Below are 17233 nucleotides of genomic sequence, written 5' to 3'. Positions count from 1 at the left end.
GGTTTTTGTTCCTTGTTCTCCCCATCACCCTTTCTCCATCTCACTCATCCCCCCCAACCCCCACCAACGTGCGCCGGCCTGCTGCCCGCCCTCTCTTATCGTGGCTCCCCATTGGCCGGCGGCGCATCACGGTTGGGCCCCTCCCCCTTTCTCTCCTATCGGGGTCTGCTATTGGCCGGCAAGCGTGTTGCTGGGGGTGACGATGATTGGGGCTGGTGGGGAGGCAGAGGAGGAGGAGGAGGAGGGGGCGGGTCCGGTCCGTGCGGGTGGCTCTGGGAAGCCCCGTGTCGCGCCGGGAGCGGGATCCATGAGGCGTCCGCGGCCATTTTAGCGACAGCTTCAACCTTGTTTCCAAAAAAAAAAGAGAAATCAACAAATCCGATCGGGGGGTGGGTGGTGGAGGTGGGGGGGGGGGGAAACGGGACGGGACGGGGAGAACCGCACCGCCAGCCCGGAGGAGACGGTAAGAAGTATGCGCGGGGGATTGGTTGGCGATCGGGACAGGCAGAGAGATCTTAACCGTGTGGGGGGGGGGGGGGGGGGTTGGCGGTGAAGCCGAGGCCGTGGAGCCGCGCAGTTGCCCCGTTGGGCGCTAGGCCGCGGCCTCGGCCTTGGCTCCGGACCCGGCCCCAACACTTTGTCCTTCGGCCCCGGGGTGTAGGTGTGTGTGTGTGTGTGTGTGTGTGTGTATATGGGGGTTGGGGGGAGTTAAAAAGCCCTGCAAATAAATCCGATTTGCAAATTATTCTGGACGCTTCTCCGGCTGCAGCAGTTTTGCATTAGGAGAGAGGGGGGGGGGGGGGGCGGTTAATAACTGAGACAAAACGAAAGGTACCGGAGAGGCCTGAGCAACAACCCGCCGCTTCCACTGGCGATTCCGACCCCAGCTTGTGTGTGTTTTTTTTTAAATCATCAACATTTTTTGTTTAAAAAAACAATATATATATATATAGAATCGATTTAGTTTTCGGGCAAATCTTGAAATTCCCCGAAGCGATTGTTCTTCTTTTCCTCCCCAGCAATCCGGCCCTTTGTTCTTTTGTTATAATTTTTAAATTAATGCTTTGCCAGGAGGTAGTGGGGGGGGGGGGGTGGTTTATTTTTCTTTTATTTTTCCTGTACGAGGGTTGCCTTAGGTTCCCCAAACTCTGGAGAGGAGAAATGGCGCGTTTTTTTTTCGTATTTCAGCCCATGGTGTTGGGGGTGGGTGTGGGGGGCGGGGGGGGGGGTGAGAGGATCTGAGCTGAGTTGGGCTGTCTGTTCCACCCCCCCCCCCCCCCCCCCCCCCGTGTTATATTGTCTCCTATCCAGGAATTGCCCGGGTTATCAATTCGGGGCTCCCTCGTTAACGTTTTCTACATAATATGTGTGGGGTAAGGTGGAGGAATATCGATCCTCATCTTTCTATCTCTTTCCCCCCCCCCAACACACAGTCGGATTCTTTAAGCCTTAACTTAAGCTTTTTTTAAAATGAGGATTGAATATTTATCTGCTTTTTTTAATTAAAAAAATAATCATTCTTATTAGAGTAGGTTTCTTATTTTTTTTTTGGTTTGATAACTGTAGATGCAACATGTGCCTTCTCATTGTTGTGCCGAGTTGACGCATGGGCGAACTGGGCATTTTAGTACACGTGGATTAAATAGTTTTGCTTCGTGGTAAGAGTGAGCGGTTTTTTTTCTGGTCATGGAAGGTTTGAGAGACTTGGTCTGCATGGGAGTTTTATGTCCACGTGCTTTTGGAGTTTCATGAAGCTTTTGGAATCTTCAGATTGTGAACTTGCTACTGTGCTTTAATGTCCAAAACACCTTTTGCTAGGGGAAAATGTATTACTTAGTTTAACCACGGTTTCCATCTATCTAGTATACATAATAAAGGAGTTTTGTGCGGATAAAGGTATAAGAGCTTGCATAATACATCTTGAGCTTTTCATAGTGGTTTAGATTTTTAATTTGTGTTTTTTCAGTGGGCCATGTATTTAACTATATTTCAGTTAGCTTAGGCACTGGATAAATCTCCCCAAGGATTTATGTTGATATCTATGTGATACTGCCTACATGTTCGTTTTAAACATGAAATGGTAGCTCTTGAAACTGCCAGTGATTTATTAAATTACTATACAATTGGAGGTGGGAGTTTTGTAATTTTTGCTGTATTGCTGATGAGTGCTGAAGGCTGTTTTATCATTCAAAATAATTTGATTTCAATCCAGAGAGTTTAATCTGAAATACCAAGCAATATTTACTTAAAGGTTTCATTGGATTCATGTTTTGAATTGGTTTGTGTGAATTCCAAGTTACATGTTTCATTTGTGATGGTACAATTTGCTTTAAACAACTTCAGAAATTGTGCACTTGATACCACAGCTTGAGTAGTAATATCCATAGCCAAGCATTCAAACTGACACAATTTGGAATGTTTCTTTTAAACTCTACTCAAACAACGATCGATCTATAAATTTTTATAACGAAAATCACTGGAAATCACTATTATTTTCCACACCATCAAAAGTAATCACTTGGCCATGATGTGCTTTCAGACATCTTGAGGTCATGAAAGGTGCTTTACTGATAAACAAGCTATTAGAAAATTTTTTAAAAATGCTTACTAGAGGACATAAATCCAAATTTACCTCATGTATTTACATTATTAGGTCAGAGGAGTGATTTAATTCATAATAGGACTTGTCAAATCAGGTTACATATTACATGTGCTTTTTGTGCATATAGCTATGTTAATTATTGGATTAAGTGCTCGGTATGTAAAAAAAAAATCCCGCGCAAATAAAATTAAACACTAGTAATTATATCCGGTTGATGCAGAAATATACATTTCCCCTCCCAGGTAATAGGTAGGCAAATGGCGATCACAATATAGAGAATAAAGAACTCTTTGTTAGCTGCAAGTTTACATATTTTCCATGATTCATTTACGTTATAGCTCAGGGGATCGATTGGCCAATTATGCATGTGGCGGCTCTTTTGAAAGCTATCCAATTTGTCTTTTCCCTTTTCTTTCTTCCCTCTCCTGCCATTGTTTTGCAAGTTACACACTTGCACATCCATGCCTTATGGTTATATATATATAGTTCTTCCTCATTTACTCTTTTAAACTCACTCACTATTTTGAACATCCCTATTAGACCCCTCCTTAATTTTCTTTGCTTTAAGAAGATAACCCAAGTTCTCCAATCTCCATATAACTGAAGCCCTTCATCCCTGATATAATTCTCTGCACCCTTTCCAAGGCTTTGGCATCCTTTCCTAAAATGTGGCACTTTACGTTAGATGCAGAACTCTAGCTGAGGGCTAGTCACAGTAATTTATAAACCTTTAGTAGAACTGTATTGACCCTTGAGGGGCACCACTGTATAGTTCTTTCCTACCTAAAAGAAACTACTTTCCCCTACTTTGGTTTCTGTCTATTAGCCAAATTTATACCCATTCTGGCAATACCCTTGCATCCCAAGGGCTTCAGTTTTGCTAACAAGTTATGATGTAGCATTAAATCTATTGCCTTTTGGAGGTCTGTACATAAAATTAGCTGGATTACCATCAACAATCCTTTCCATTATTACATCGAAGAACTCAATTGAGTTTGTAAAATGGGGCAATTTGTGTAGGTGTGATTCATTAATCCATGTTTTTTCAAGTGGAAATTAATTTCCCCATGACTGGCGTTAGATTGAGAGGCTTGTGGTTACTGGGTTTATCTCTTGCTTCAACCCCCCCCCTCCTGTTTTTTTTTTTGAACGCACATGTAACATTTGCCACCTTCCAGCCTCTGGCACCACTTCCATTTCCAAGGATGATTGAGAGATTGTGGCCAGGACCTCTGCTATTTTCACCTATGCTTTTATCAACAACTTGGGATTCATCCCATCTGGTTCGGGTGACATTTTTCTTTTGAGCTGCCAGTGTTTAAGTACCTCTTTATCTATTTTTATCCTATTGTATTTCTCTATCTATCTTCCTTTACTATGACATTCGTATTGTCCTCTTTTTGAAAAGGAGTTTGGCTTTAAAAAAAAGTTGCAAAGTTCTCATTCAGTACTTCAGTCACGGTCTCTGCTGTGGAAGATTTTTTTTCTCTTTTGGACTCTTATCAGCTCCAAACTTCCTTTGACTATCCTTGCTGACCTGTCTTGTATTGTTCTCTGATATATGTGCCATTCAGAAATAAAAGTTGTGCAAATGCGGTTTGTATGAAATCTTTGGCTAGCTACAAGTAATGTAGTAGTTTTATTTTAAGGTTTGTATAGTATTATTTTCTTTCATTCAGTTAAAAACTCTTTGAAATAGAGAAGCATTCATTTAGAATTATGCTAATGCCTTGATTTGGAATTATAATTCCAGAGGTGATAGAGTTAAAATTCTGCTGTCCAGGAACTTTGACCTTTACATTGCTGGGCATTAGTTTTTGTTGTGAATTTCTGATGAATAGCTTGTACTCATCAATAGGAGTGATCCCAGTAGGGTTGATCAGGTTCATTTACTTCATTATTGAAGAGTTAAATAACTGCTCTGGATGCATCTTTGCTGAGATAACACAGTACTGGAAGGTGCACCTCTGTTCCAAGTACCAGCATCAAGCACCATCAGGTCAGGCATAGTTCCAGTTGGGTATGTAGCATTGAGCCCACTCTCTGCAGCTTTGATAAGGTGCCTGACTTCTAAGCTTAGAGGACCCCTACTGAACCAGCGTGACATTTCCATTTCCTACACTAGCCATCTCTGTTGCTGAGTGGTGAATAGTGGGCAGCTTTTGTATTATGGACTTCAGTCCATTGGGAAATGCCCAAACTCATTTCACTTAGGACCCTTTAGGATAGAATAAACTTTCATCTTGTTTATCTGGGCTAGATTTAAACTCTGGTCCCAGAGGTGACGGAACAGTGTTCTAGCCCACTGTGCCACCCCAAGTCCCAGTGTTTACATAGCATTTTGCAATAAAGCCTTGTGACAATCTGATATGCAGAGGAAAAAAAATGGTCTTAAATAGTATTTTTTTTCATTCCAGCTGTAATTAGAAATGGCTACTGAGGTGAATGGAAATGCAGCGCAGGTGAAGGAGGAGGAAGAACCCATGGATACCTCATCTGCTGTCACTCATTCAGAACACTACCAGGTGCTAATAGATGCTGGCTTGCCACAGAAAGTAGCAGAAAGGCTAGATGATATCTTTCAAACAGGTATAATATGCCCTGGTTTTAGTAGTCCAAAATATTGCTTTAACCTGAAAATGATATGTAACTGGAAAACTCCTGACTTGCTGCTGACAAATTTGAGATGGATTTGACACTTGATGCGTTTGTTGAATTCAAAAGATATTGCTGTGTATAATTTTTGCCAGCATTTCTAGTGGTATTGGTAGTGCATTATTTTGTCATTTGTTTATGTAGGGCTCAAAATTAAAGCAGTAGAACCATAGAGAGCAGAAGCAATGGCTGATGATAGCCATTTCTGCTGAATTAAATGTTTGAAACAAGCTTGCTATATCTTCACAGGTATTTGAAACTTGTGCACACAAAGCAAACACAAAAAAAGAACATATAGGTAGTTATTCTGAAGAGTTTCAATATGAGTGTGTGCCTTTAGGTTAATTGTGAAATTATCTTAGTCTAGTAGATTTCCTAATTTTGAGCCCTACCTAAACTGCTAATGTTTATTTTATGGCATAAAGAACCATAAGATGGAATTGTACAGCATGTTTTAGTGCCCGCTGAAGGTGATGATCAGTGGTTTTGATCTGCTTCCAGTAATACAGTCCTTATTTAACTTGAAACTTGTGGCATTGCATCAAATGCCCAGAGTGGTTAAGTGACTGCTGTACCTTGTACTCCTAATTGCATCACATTTTCCCCGGGTGTTAAGTCAGCTGTTGTTATTATTGTTAATTTGATATTAAGTGCACAATGAAGCATAAAGAAAAACATTAAAATACCTTTAGAAGGTAAAAACAAAACACTGTGGATGCTGGAAATCCAAAACAGAAACAGAAATACCTGGAAAAACTCAGCAGGTCTGGCAGCATCGGCTGAGGAGAGCACAGTTGACGTTTCGAGTCCTCATGACCCTTCAACAGAACAGTTCTGTTGAAGGGTCATGAGGACTCGAAACGCCAACTGTGCTCTCCTCTGCCGATGCTGCCCAGACCTGCTGAGTTTTTCCAGGTATTTCTGTTTATGTTTTTACCTTTAGACGGTGTTGGTTATGAAATATTACCTACTGGTAAAGAGAATGGAATAATCCAGAAATGTGAATGTAAAATTGTAAAGAGGAATTTTATGTTAGTGGCTTTCACCTCTGCAACATTTTGCCTTCCATTTTGAAAATCCAATTGCTAAAATAAAATTACCATAGTTGGTTACTGCTGCAGGAACTGTACATCTTAACTTGTACAGTTTGGGTTTCCAGTTCTTTGTTTTAGTGTTCATTGATAGAAATTTCAAATACAGCTAAGATCTAGACATATTTAATTAAAAATACCCTTTTTAGAACATTATCAACAGTGGTCTAGGGACTGAATTGCGTGTGTAAGATGGATTCCATTCCTGGATGAGACAGAATATGTAGTTAAAATGTAACCAGCTCATGATGTAGACATGGTATATTAAAGATGAGTTTGTGTCTACATGGTTCAAGCGTGAATTATATCTAATTAGATTTGTATCTTGTTTCATTGTATGTGTGCTGAAGGGCATTACTGTACTTAGTATATTAAAATGTACAAATGTCTAAAGTAGGCATTAGAATGTTATCACTCAGAATGCAGCCTTTGAGCTCAGCACTTCATGGCAGCTTAAGCAGAAGCTGGTAATGATGTTAAAACGTCCCAAAGAATATGGACACTGATCTGAAGATTTGGATGAGGCAGAAACAATAATTATGTTGTTTTTCTTTTTGTCCCTGGTTCCTTGAAGGTAGTTGCATAAGTTTTGGAAGTAGATCATGAAATTGGCGCACTTTCATATATGAATTTATATACATTTAAAATTTATTTGGCTATTATTATCTAACACTTAAGCTTCAAATTTTGTTTGCAGGGTTAGTATCTTATGCTGATCTTGATGAGAGAGCCATTGATGCCCTCAGAGAGTTCAATGAAGAAGGAGCACTGTCCGTATTGCAGCAGTTTAAGGAAAGTGACCTATCACACGTGCAGGTAACGTATACTGATAATACGAGTTTGCACTTCTGATATGTTGTAGTGGTAAGGGATCAATTTGTACTTTGTGACATCTGAGAAATTAAAAGATAATTGATATTGATTTTCCTTTAGTTTCATATAGTTGGAGGGAAGATACAGAATGTCAAAAGGAAAACTAATAAAAATGTTAAATGAACAATAACTATAGAGGAGAAAGGGCAGAACTAGACAAAGGGATCCAGTTTATAATATTTAGTATCATGAAATAAAATTTTCTGTATTTGGCTTGAATTTCAAGTAATGCTTTCAGCCTTTGTTGCAATTTCATGTTATTGGTTCAATCTTTCCTTTCAGAATAAAAGTGCCTTTCTGTGTGGAGTAATGAAGACCTACAGGCAGCGGGAGAAGCAAGGTAGCAAAGTACAGGATGCTACGAAGGGTCCAGATGAGTCAAAAATTAAGGTATAGACACATTTCTAAAATGAGTGTCAAATTCAGTGAAGACCTTGTGAAATTTGCTAGCTACTGTAGGGGATCATTTGATACAGAGGGGTTGAAGTCAGTCAAAATATCTGTTTGAATTAATTAATTGCATAAAGCATCATAGTACTATTTGTATTTTTGGATTCCATATTGAACATGTTACCCTCCTCTGGAGATTGACTGTACTCTCAACCTGTTAGCTGACTGACATCAGCATCAAGTTTATGTTTTCTGTTTTGCCAAAGCCTGTTAAAAACATGGAGGACACTTTATAAAGTTCCTGAGTCTTTGTATGAAGTCATTTTCACCTCTCCATAGATTTTGCCTGCAGTCAATTTTGGTTAAGTAAAAAAGGTATTTCTTACATACATAGGCAGTTCTTCAACATGTGTTCAATATATGATCCAAGATATATAACAGTATACTCTCCCAGTTCTTGAGTATACTTACTAAAATGTCGCTAGCAAGGTTTTGCTTTGAATGTATGCTTAGAGTTTCCTGGTGGACACCAGTTCTTCTGTCATGTCATTTTATAATGCAATTACATGGTAACTTTAGTATGCTTAGAAAACACTTGCATTTATATTACAGTTTTCGTGTAGCAAGAATGCTATTGTAATTTGCAAATGGAGCAGTAACCAGTTAGGATAAGAGTTAGGGATGGAGTCAAGGAATGTAGTTATAATGGGATTTTGAAGTTGTAAAGAGAAAAAGCAAGTCAGGGGATGTTTAGGATGAGAATTGCAGGAGGTAAGATATCTGAAGTCCTGGGATCATCTTAAATATGTTTGCCATTTTCATTTTGAGAAGTATAGATGAGAGGTAAATGTCCATTGAGTAGGATACTCCTAATGTTGTCGTAGAAAACTTGGAGATATTTAAAGTCTTCTGGGATAATGTAAGCCTTCCTGGATTCACGACACAACTGAAACATAGCAGTGTGAACATTTGGAATAAATCAAACCCATTATTTCTCCTAAGAGAAATACATATGAGACTAGTCAGTTAAATTGCTCTGTTGGTTTGACTGTAACTGAATGTTGACTCTCAATTGCACGTGTTTGCGACTTTACCTGTTTTGCATTGCTTTCAGAGAGAGAATCTTAATACTAACCACATTTTCTAATTAATGTATACTGATATCAAATTCACCATGAATTGTTAATGGCTCATTTAGGCACTGCTGGAACGGACAGGCTACACTTTGGATGTAACTACAGGACAAAGGAAGTATGGTGGTCCTCCTCCTGATAGTGTGCATTCGGGTCCACAGCCTGGAATCGGAACAGAGGTCAGTAATGTACAATGATGAGCTGTCAGTCCTATGATCTATTGAACTGGTTCAATGATGTTCAGGATGTTTTGCAATTCAACATGAGGATTTCCAGCTAGTACTTGATCTGATGCTGAAGGAAAGTGGATATTTCCTGGTTTCAACACTTAAGTTTAAAAAGGGAATAGGTATGCAAAAAAAAATCATGAATGTGAAATCAGTGTGTAATGTTTTGAAGGGTTAGAATTAGTGTATCTGACAGTGATTCATTGTCTCCAAATCCCTCGTGTACTTTACTGTGGCACAGTTTTATGCCAGCAGTAAATTTACTAAATTGTTTGAGTGTAGCATGAATTAAATATAAAACAACTGCTATGTTTTTGTTAACATAATTTGAACTAGCGGATAATTTAACTCTTTGAGTAAAAAGGACAATTGAATTAATAGGAGTAAACTGTGCTGCATGACCAGTTTGTATTTGTGGGATGTCGATGAGAGAATCATATTTGTCAGGATGCTGGCAGATGGGCTTTCTGTTTAACATCTCAAGCAAAGGATGACACATCTGAATCTAGCACTCATTCAGGGTCCATCTAGTTCTAGAGTCTATGCTCAAATACTGGAGTGAGGATTTAACCCACAAGTTTGTGACTTGGATGAGAGTGCTGCCATTTGATCCAGTGAGATGATGTGTTCCAGTGTGGGTGCCTGGTGAGGACAGGAATGACCTCAGTTGTAATATGTGCTTGGTGAAGTAACCTGATAATGCTTGCTATATCAACATGGTCATGAGACATGACTACTTGAAAGACACATTGCAGGGTTGCTTCCACCTATGGTACTGCATGTCAGCATAAGAATCATAGGAAATAGGAGCATGTTTGGGCATTTGGCCCATCCAAGCCTGCTCTGCCATTCGATAAGATCATGGCTGATTTAATTGTGGCGTTAACTTCACTTGCCTGCCCGTCCCCCCATAACCCTTAATTCCCTTGTCAGCCAGAGCTACTCAGGTCCACCCGTCCACCTGGTTCTCGTCCAAGGCCATGAGTGTTATGAATTCTTTCATTGTCGATGTTTACGAGTGCATTGCCTCCGAGGCTTCACACCTCATTCACTACAACAAACCCCGCACCATCTTGGCCAGGGAGATCCAGCGCGCCGTCTGCCTCATCCTGCAGGGGAACTGGCCAAACACGCCATCTCCGAAGGCACCAAAGCGGTCACCAACTCCGTTTAGGTCAATATTCTAAAGATTGTAAAAGAAAACAATCTGTCTAACTCAGCCTTGAATACATTTAATGAGCCGGTCTCAACGACTTGCTGAGATAGAAACTTCCAAAGACTAATGACCCTCCGAGCAGAAATTCCACCTTATTTCCATCTTAAATGGGAGACCCCTAATTTTAAACTCCCCCCTCTCTCCTTCTGATATACATTTTTTGACTATGGAAACATATTTCAATGACTGCCCGATATTTTCTTAAAAGTTCTTTCATGGGCATCACAGGCTGGTCCAGCATTTTCATTGCCCATGCCTAATTGCTTTTGAGAAGGTGATGGTGAGCTGCTGCAGTCCATGTGATGTAGGTACACCCACAGTGCTGTTAGGGAGGGAAATAAATTAGATGACATAGAGAAAAAAGTGTTTAGTTTCAAACAGCGTTGGTTTCAGATTATTCTTTAAAATAATTTTAACAGAAGGAAAGACTTTTCATTTATTCTTTCATGGGATAGGCGTGTTGCTGTCAAGGCTAGCATTTGTTGCGCATCCCTAATTATCCTTGAAATAAGGCTTGTTGGGCCATTTTAGGGGGCAATTAAGAGACAACCACTTTACTGTGGGTTTGGAGTCAAATGTAGGCTTGACCAGGTAAGGATGGTAGATTTTTTTCCATAAAGGGCTCTAGTGAGCCAGATGGATTTTTACAACAATTGATGATAGTTTCATGGTCACCATTACTGAGACAAGCTTTTATATTCCCGATTTTATTTATTGAATTTAAATTTCACTGGCTGCAATAGTGGGTTTTGAACCCTGTCCCCAAGGCCTTAGCCTGAGCCTCTGGATTACCAGTTCAGTGCCGTTACACCTATGCCACCATCTCCCCCATTATTTAGTTAGCTTGTAAAGAAGTTTGAAGTAGCATTTAACATGTACATAAGGCAATGTTTAGAGAAGGGCAGAAAACTAAATCAGAAGGCTTCGCCTTTTCCTGAAAACATAACATTACATATACAATACAGCCAATTTCCCATAGCTTAAAATATCAATATACATTCAAACATTGTCTGTTGCATCCCAATCCATGTTTGCATGTGTACCCGACCTTGCAATCTTAAATACCCTTGCATAAATCAAAGTTCAAATTCCTGACAGCAGTTGGAGAATGTTGAGGTAAGAGAAAAAGGGAGATTGAAAAAATTTGTACCTGTATGTGTTTTGACTGCTTACTTCATAATCTGGCTAATACACAGAATGATTGATAGTAAGTGCTCCTTGCCGCTCCTATTGAAGGTTTCCACTGTACCTTGAATGTAGAATCAATGCGTTAAACACAAATTGTTAACTTGTTAGCTGTCTTCCATACAGGATTGATCCACCCCTGAAGATGACTAACTGGCCCAGAAAACATCTTTATTGTAAAGGCTGAAAAACACAATATTGAGGCTTCATGAACTTGACTTACATGTAATTTTACAGTGGGGGATAGACCATTCGACCCAACCAGTTCATAATAGAGTTTACGGCCAACATAAGCCTCCTCCCACATTATTTTATCTAATCCTATCAGCATTCTGTTCCTTTCTCACTTGAATACTGATCTAGCTTCCCCTTAGATACATCTGTGCTATTATTTCTAATCTCCAATGATGAAGCGAAGAATTGCATAAATCCAGTTTTAGTTGTAAGCATGCTGCAAAGATACATTAATATTATTCCTTGAGCCAAAATATACTTGTGTGTGGCATAGCAACATTTTCTTGTATTTTATTTACCATTTGATTGCTTTGATATTTTAGGTCTTCGTGGGGAAGATACCCAGGGATTTGTATGAAAATGAACTTGTCCCTTTGTTTGAAAAAGCTGGTTCTATCTGGGATCTGCGACTAATGATGGATCCTCTGTCTGGTCAGAACCGTGGCTATGCTTTTGTGACTTTCTGCAACAAGGATGCAGCACAAGAGGCTGTCAAACTGGTAAGAATCATTTCGATGTTAATGCTACTATTCCAAAACCAACACTTAAAAACACTTCAAATTTTGTCTAGACTGCAAATTCTTTAGCTTTTCAAGCAACCTTTTCTACTCAAAGTGGTGCAATAAAGCTGTAAGTTTCCATTGAAAAATCACAATACATGAATTATCTACATTGGAAAGAACCACTTCACAAATTTTAGCATAAATTGAACCTCTGTATCTCTTATTTTGTAGTGTGATAACTATGAAATCCGTCCTGGTAAACACATTGGAGTTTGCATTTCTGTGGCCAACAACAGGCTTTTTGTTGGCTCTATTCCAAAGAACAAGACCAAGGAAAACATAATGGAAGAATTCAGCAAAGTCACAGGTTAGGACCGATTTCATCCAGATGGCAGAAAACAACTTAAACCTTTTTTTAAAAATCGGTTTTATTTCTTGTGTGTGCCTTGGGGCTGGGTAGAACTTGATTCACCACTTCTGTTTCTTGATTTATTCTCAGAATAACAGCTGCAGACATTTTCTTCACAAAACGGTGACATTTTGCAAACAATAGAAGTATTACTCATAATTTTACTTTGAGGTCCCTGTACCCCCGCCATTACCCATCCCCCAATTATTCACCACTTCAATGCATTACTGAGGGTGTGCTGCCTTTCAGAAAAGTTAAACCGTGGCCTTGTCTGCTCCCTTCGGTGAGTGTAAAAGATCCCATGCCAGTATTTTGAAGAGCATTAGAGGGCTTTCCTTGGTGACCTGGCCAATATTTATCTCTCAGCCAACCAACATCATCAAAACATTCTGGGGGTTACCATTAACCAGAAACTGAACTGGACTGGCCATATGAATACTCCAATACAGGAACAGGTTAGGGTCTTGGAATTTTGTGAGGAGTAACTCAACACCTGACTCTTCAAAGCCTGTCCACCATCTATAAAGCACGGCAGGAGTATGATGGCCACTCTCTACTTGCCTGGATGAGGCGGCTCCAACAAAACTCGAAGCTCAACACAGTCCAGGACAAAGCAGTCAGTTTGATCGGCACCCATCCACCAGCTTAAACATTTACTTCCTCCACCATTTACGCACAGTGGCAGCAGTGTGTTTTGTATGCAGGATGCACTGCAGTAACTCCCCAAGGCTCCTTCTGCACCTTCTAAACCCTTGACCTCTACCACCTGGAAGGACAAGGACAGCAGACACATGGGAATGCCACCACCTGCAGGTTCCCCTCCAAGCCACACATCATCCTGACTTGGAACTATATCACCATTTTTTCACTGTCGCTGGGTCAAAATCCTGGAACTCTGTCCCTAACAGCACCATGGCAGACCACATGAATGCAGTGGTTCAAGAAGGTGGCTCACCGCTACCTTCTAAGGGCAGTTAGGGATGGGCAGCAAATGCTGGCCTTGCCAACGATGCCTGCATCCCACGATAGGATACTTCCTGTGTTACAAAAGTGACTGTACTTAATGTATTTAATTGACTGTAAAGTGCTTTGGGACATTCTAAGATTGTGAAAGGGGCTATATAAATGCAAGATTTTTTCTTTACAGTTTTCAGTTATTAACAGGTTGAAAAAGGAGGAAGGGTAGGCCTCATAGTAAAGGATGAGATAAAGACAGTAGTGAGAAAGGATCTTGGTTCAGAAGATCAGGAGGCAGAAACCGTATGGGTGGAGATTAGAAATAAAAAGGGTCAGAAAATAGGGAGTAGTTCACAGGCCTCCTCAATATCAGTTGGTCTTTTATACAGGAGGATTGGAGTACAAGAAGAAAGTCTTACGACAATTGTATAGGGCTTTGGTGAGATCATTCTTGAAGTACTGTTTCCATATTTAAGGAAAGATTTTTAAGGTGATATAGCACAGGTTCACTAGATTGGTTCCACAGATGAGAGTGTTGTCTTATAATGAGAGGCTGACTAAATTGGACCTATATTTGAGTTTAGAAGAATGAGAGGTGATCTCATTGAAACATATAATAAAATATAAGATTCCCCTGTTCACAAGGAATTGAGAATGGGATGTACGCTCTTAATTTTTGTGCAGTTTGGTTTTGAATTCAGTAAAAAGAAAGTTGAGAATTTTTTTCCTGTGCATCAACAGATGATTGTAGTGGGGCATGGAAGATAAGTGTTTTTGGGCACCTAATGTATAGCTGGCCAAGTATAGCTGCTGCTTCCCTGCAAAAATATCGATCAGAAACCTTGGGCAAGTGTGCCATGTTGAATAATTGTAACTAGTAAAATTTCCTTTACCAGCTATCCTTTGCCAAATGAATTTAGTTCAGTTTGCACTATAGATTATGATTGGCCAAATTCATTTCACTTTAAGGTTCCTGTTGCTTGCAAATTAAGACTAATATCACTGGAACTTGTATTTGCCCCAGATGTAATCTGCACTTCCCAATCCCCACGTATAAATTAGGAAGTGGCTTGGAGGCTGCTGCACCTTGTTTCACTTTTGAGCTTGAGGAAAAGATTGAAACGTTAGTATTGTGCCAAGTGTATTTAGCCCATGTGAAAATTTATCAGATGGAGAATGTACACTGTTTAACAACTTGTGATCAATTTAGTAAGATTATAATGACAAAATTTATTTTCTAATTATAACCCTGATGAATTCTGCTTGTACCCTCAATTATTTGTAATGTTCGAATTTATGAATCATTTGGATTACTTCCTTCGTTTCTTATTATCCAGTCAGACCAGTGCATAGTTGACCTTGGAGAGCACACTGATGTAGACACCTCCAAATGTTGCATTCATGTGCTTACTGTCCTTGTTGAGATCGGGGGCTGAATAAAAAAACAAGATATATGTCTCCTGCTTTGCTGCTTCTAGGACCCACAACAAATTGCCTCCTAAGCACGGTTGAAAGTTCAATATCAGTTTTTTGTGTAGCCACATTCTGCCTTATTGGCTGGATGAACAGAGTGTGAATAAATACATATATGTCAAATAAATAGCCAGAATTAGGCTTTCAGGGCTACTAAATTTGGTATCACTTCAAAGACATTATGAAACAATCACTGGTTTTAACTGTTTTGTAATTTTTGCTTATGTGATTGTTTTAAGGTGTTGTGCCCACTTGAACTTCATGATACATTGGGATATATTGTAGATGAGGTGGAATTAATTGCTAGATTCTATTGTTCTTTTGTTGGATAGCACAAATTTGTTTTGTCAAATTCATTTTTTTTTTCTCTCTTGCAGAGGGTCTCACTGATGTTATCCTCTATCATCAGCCTGATGATAAGAAGAAAAACAGAGGCTTCTGTTTCCTAGAATTTGAGGATCACAAATCTGCTGCTCAGGCCAGACGAAGATTAATGAGTGGCAAGGTCAAAGTCTGGGGCAATGTGGTTACTGTGGAATGGGCAGACCCAGTAGAGGAGCCAGACCCGGAGGTGATGGCAAAGGTAATATATCTAGGAAGAAGAAGAAAATTAATTCTATTAAGCAGGTGTAATGCTGACTTTGACATCTTTGCCCATTTATATAAGGTGCCAAGTGCCCTGGGATTTGTTTTTATTGTGGATCAATCCTGGAACTAACTTACATCTTGTGTTTTTGTAATGCATAAAATGATAATGGAGACGGCTTGATTTGATATGGTTCAACTTGGCATGCTGTTTAAGTTGGATATGAAATCAGTGAAACTAAGGGAGGTTATGTGTGAGTTACATTGATATCTATTAACAAGCTGCTTGAGTGCAAGGCTTAGCAATGGAAATTTTTTTCAGCAGTTCAAATATCATACTATAGTACAGAATGAACTGCAAATGTCATCTTAGTTTTTCACTTCCCAGATGGCACTGAAGCTTTTCAGAGATCAAATTTTGTAGTTTTATCACTTATCCGCATTTTTTCAATGTCTTCCTCGCCATTACTAATGGTCCTAGCATTGTTAATAGTGTCACATTTATTTATTTAACTCTATTTACTACTAGGGATTTATCAACATATTACTGGACAGCTTTACCAGCAGTACAGTATTGTGTTCCAGCATTTGGCATTTAACTCCTATTTGGCATTTGAAATTTTTTCTCACTCCCCTCCTACAGGTCAAAGTGCTGTTTGTAAGAAACCTGGCCAGCTCTGTAACAGAAGAAATATTAGAAAAGACTTTTAGTCAGTTTGGAAAACTGGAACGGGTGAAAAAGCTGAAAGACTATGCTTTTGTTCATTTTGAAGACCGAGATGCAGCAGTCAAGGTTTGTGCCAGTTGAGTTGACTGATCTACTTCAGTTGACAGCATAACTACATACTTCAGAATGGTACCAAGTACCACATTTGTAGAGATCGTCATGATATTTATAAGTTTAATGATGAATGTCATTTTTGCAACATCAATTCATTGAGAAAGATGAAGTCAGTCAAGTAGATTATCACTGTAATGTTTAGGATAAATTAACAGGAAGTTCAAACTTAATATTGGACCATTTTTGTATAACTCCTTGGCGTCTGTCACTTGTCAGTGAATGTTATTTTGTACAGTCATTTGATTTCCCCTTCTCCAAACCACAATCAGTGGATTACTGTACTTGCTGCTTGTAATTTAGAATTTCTTAACAGTATGATTACATAGGATATACAGTAAAGAAACAAGCCATTTGGCCCAACCAGTCCATGCTGGCATCTGTGCTTCTCTAGAGTCTCCTTTCCTCATCTAAATCTATCATCGTAACTCTCTTCCCTTCCGCTCATATACTGGTCTAGTCTCCTCTTAAATGCAGCTGTACTACTTGCTTCAACCACTTTCTATGATAATGGGTTCCTCCCCATTCTTTGGCTGTCACCAATCAAAGGATATTGGTGAATGGGGTGGGCAGTGGTTAATGTGTAGGGTCTGGCTGAATAGGCTAAGATGGGTCAAATGGTGTTTATCTTGTAATTATGCCTTTTGTTTTGCATAGGCAATGGATCAAATGAATGGAAGAGAAATTGAGGGTGAAGGCATTGAAATAGTTCTTGCAAAACCACCAGACAAGAAAAAGAAGGAACGTCAGGCCCAGAGGCAAGCAACAAGAACTCAAGTGTAAGTTGCTTCTATTAAGAAAAAGCACAACTAATGTATGTTTCTTGCAATTTTTTTTATATCTAACAAAGCTTTCTTTTCTA

General features: G+C 39.5%; 1 protein-coding gene across 9 annotated transcripts in view; it reads left to right on the top strand.

Annotated features, from left to right (window-relative positions):
* Nucleotides 1-402: 402 nt before the first annotated feature.
* The window catches only part of LOC121291418 (heterogeneous nuclear ribonucleoprotein R), a 32069-nt gene continuing 15238 nt past the window's right edge, over nucleotides 403-17233 (top strand). For all 9 annotated transcript variants that reach the window (XM_041212570.1, XM_041212567.1, XM_041212568.1 and 6 more), the window contains exons 1-10: nucleotides 403-463; nucleotides 5020-5191; nucleotides 7046-7164; nucleotides 7504-7611; nucleotides 8810-8923; nucleotides 11930-12106; nucleotides 12341-12476; nucleotides 15326-15531; nucleotides 16177-16326; nucleotides 17029-17150. In XM_041212570.1, coding sequence (XP_041068504.1) covers nucleotides 5032-5191; nucleotides 7046-7164; nucleotides 7504-7611; nucleotides 8810-8923; nucleotides 11930-12106; nucleotides 12341-12476; nucleotides 15326-15531; nucleotides 16177-16326; nucleotides 17029-17150 — 1292 coding nt within the window. In that variant the 5' untranslated portion in view covers nucleotides 403-463; nucleotides 5020-5031. The remainder of the gene's footprint in view (nucleotides 464-5019; nucleotides 5192-7045; nucleotides 7165-7503; nucleotides 7612-8809; nucleotides 8924-11929; nucleotides 12107-12340; nucleotides 12477-15325; nucleotides 15532-16176; nucleotides 16327-17028; nucleotides 17151-17233) is intronic.

Source organism: Carcharodon carcharias, chromosome 19, assembly GCF_017639515.1.
Source record: "Carcharodon carcharias isolate sCarCar2 chromosome 19, sCarCar2.pri, whole genome shotgun sequence".
Taxonomy (NCBI): Eukaryota; Metazoa; Chordata; class Chondrichthyes; order Lamniformes; family Lamnidae; genus Carcharodon; species Carcharodon carcharias.
This window is presented reverse-complemented; position numbering and strand designations above follow the sequence as displayed.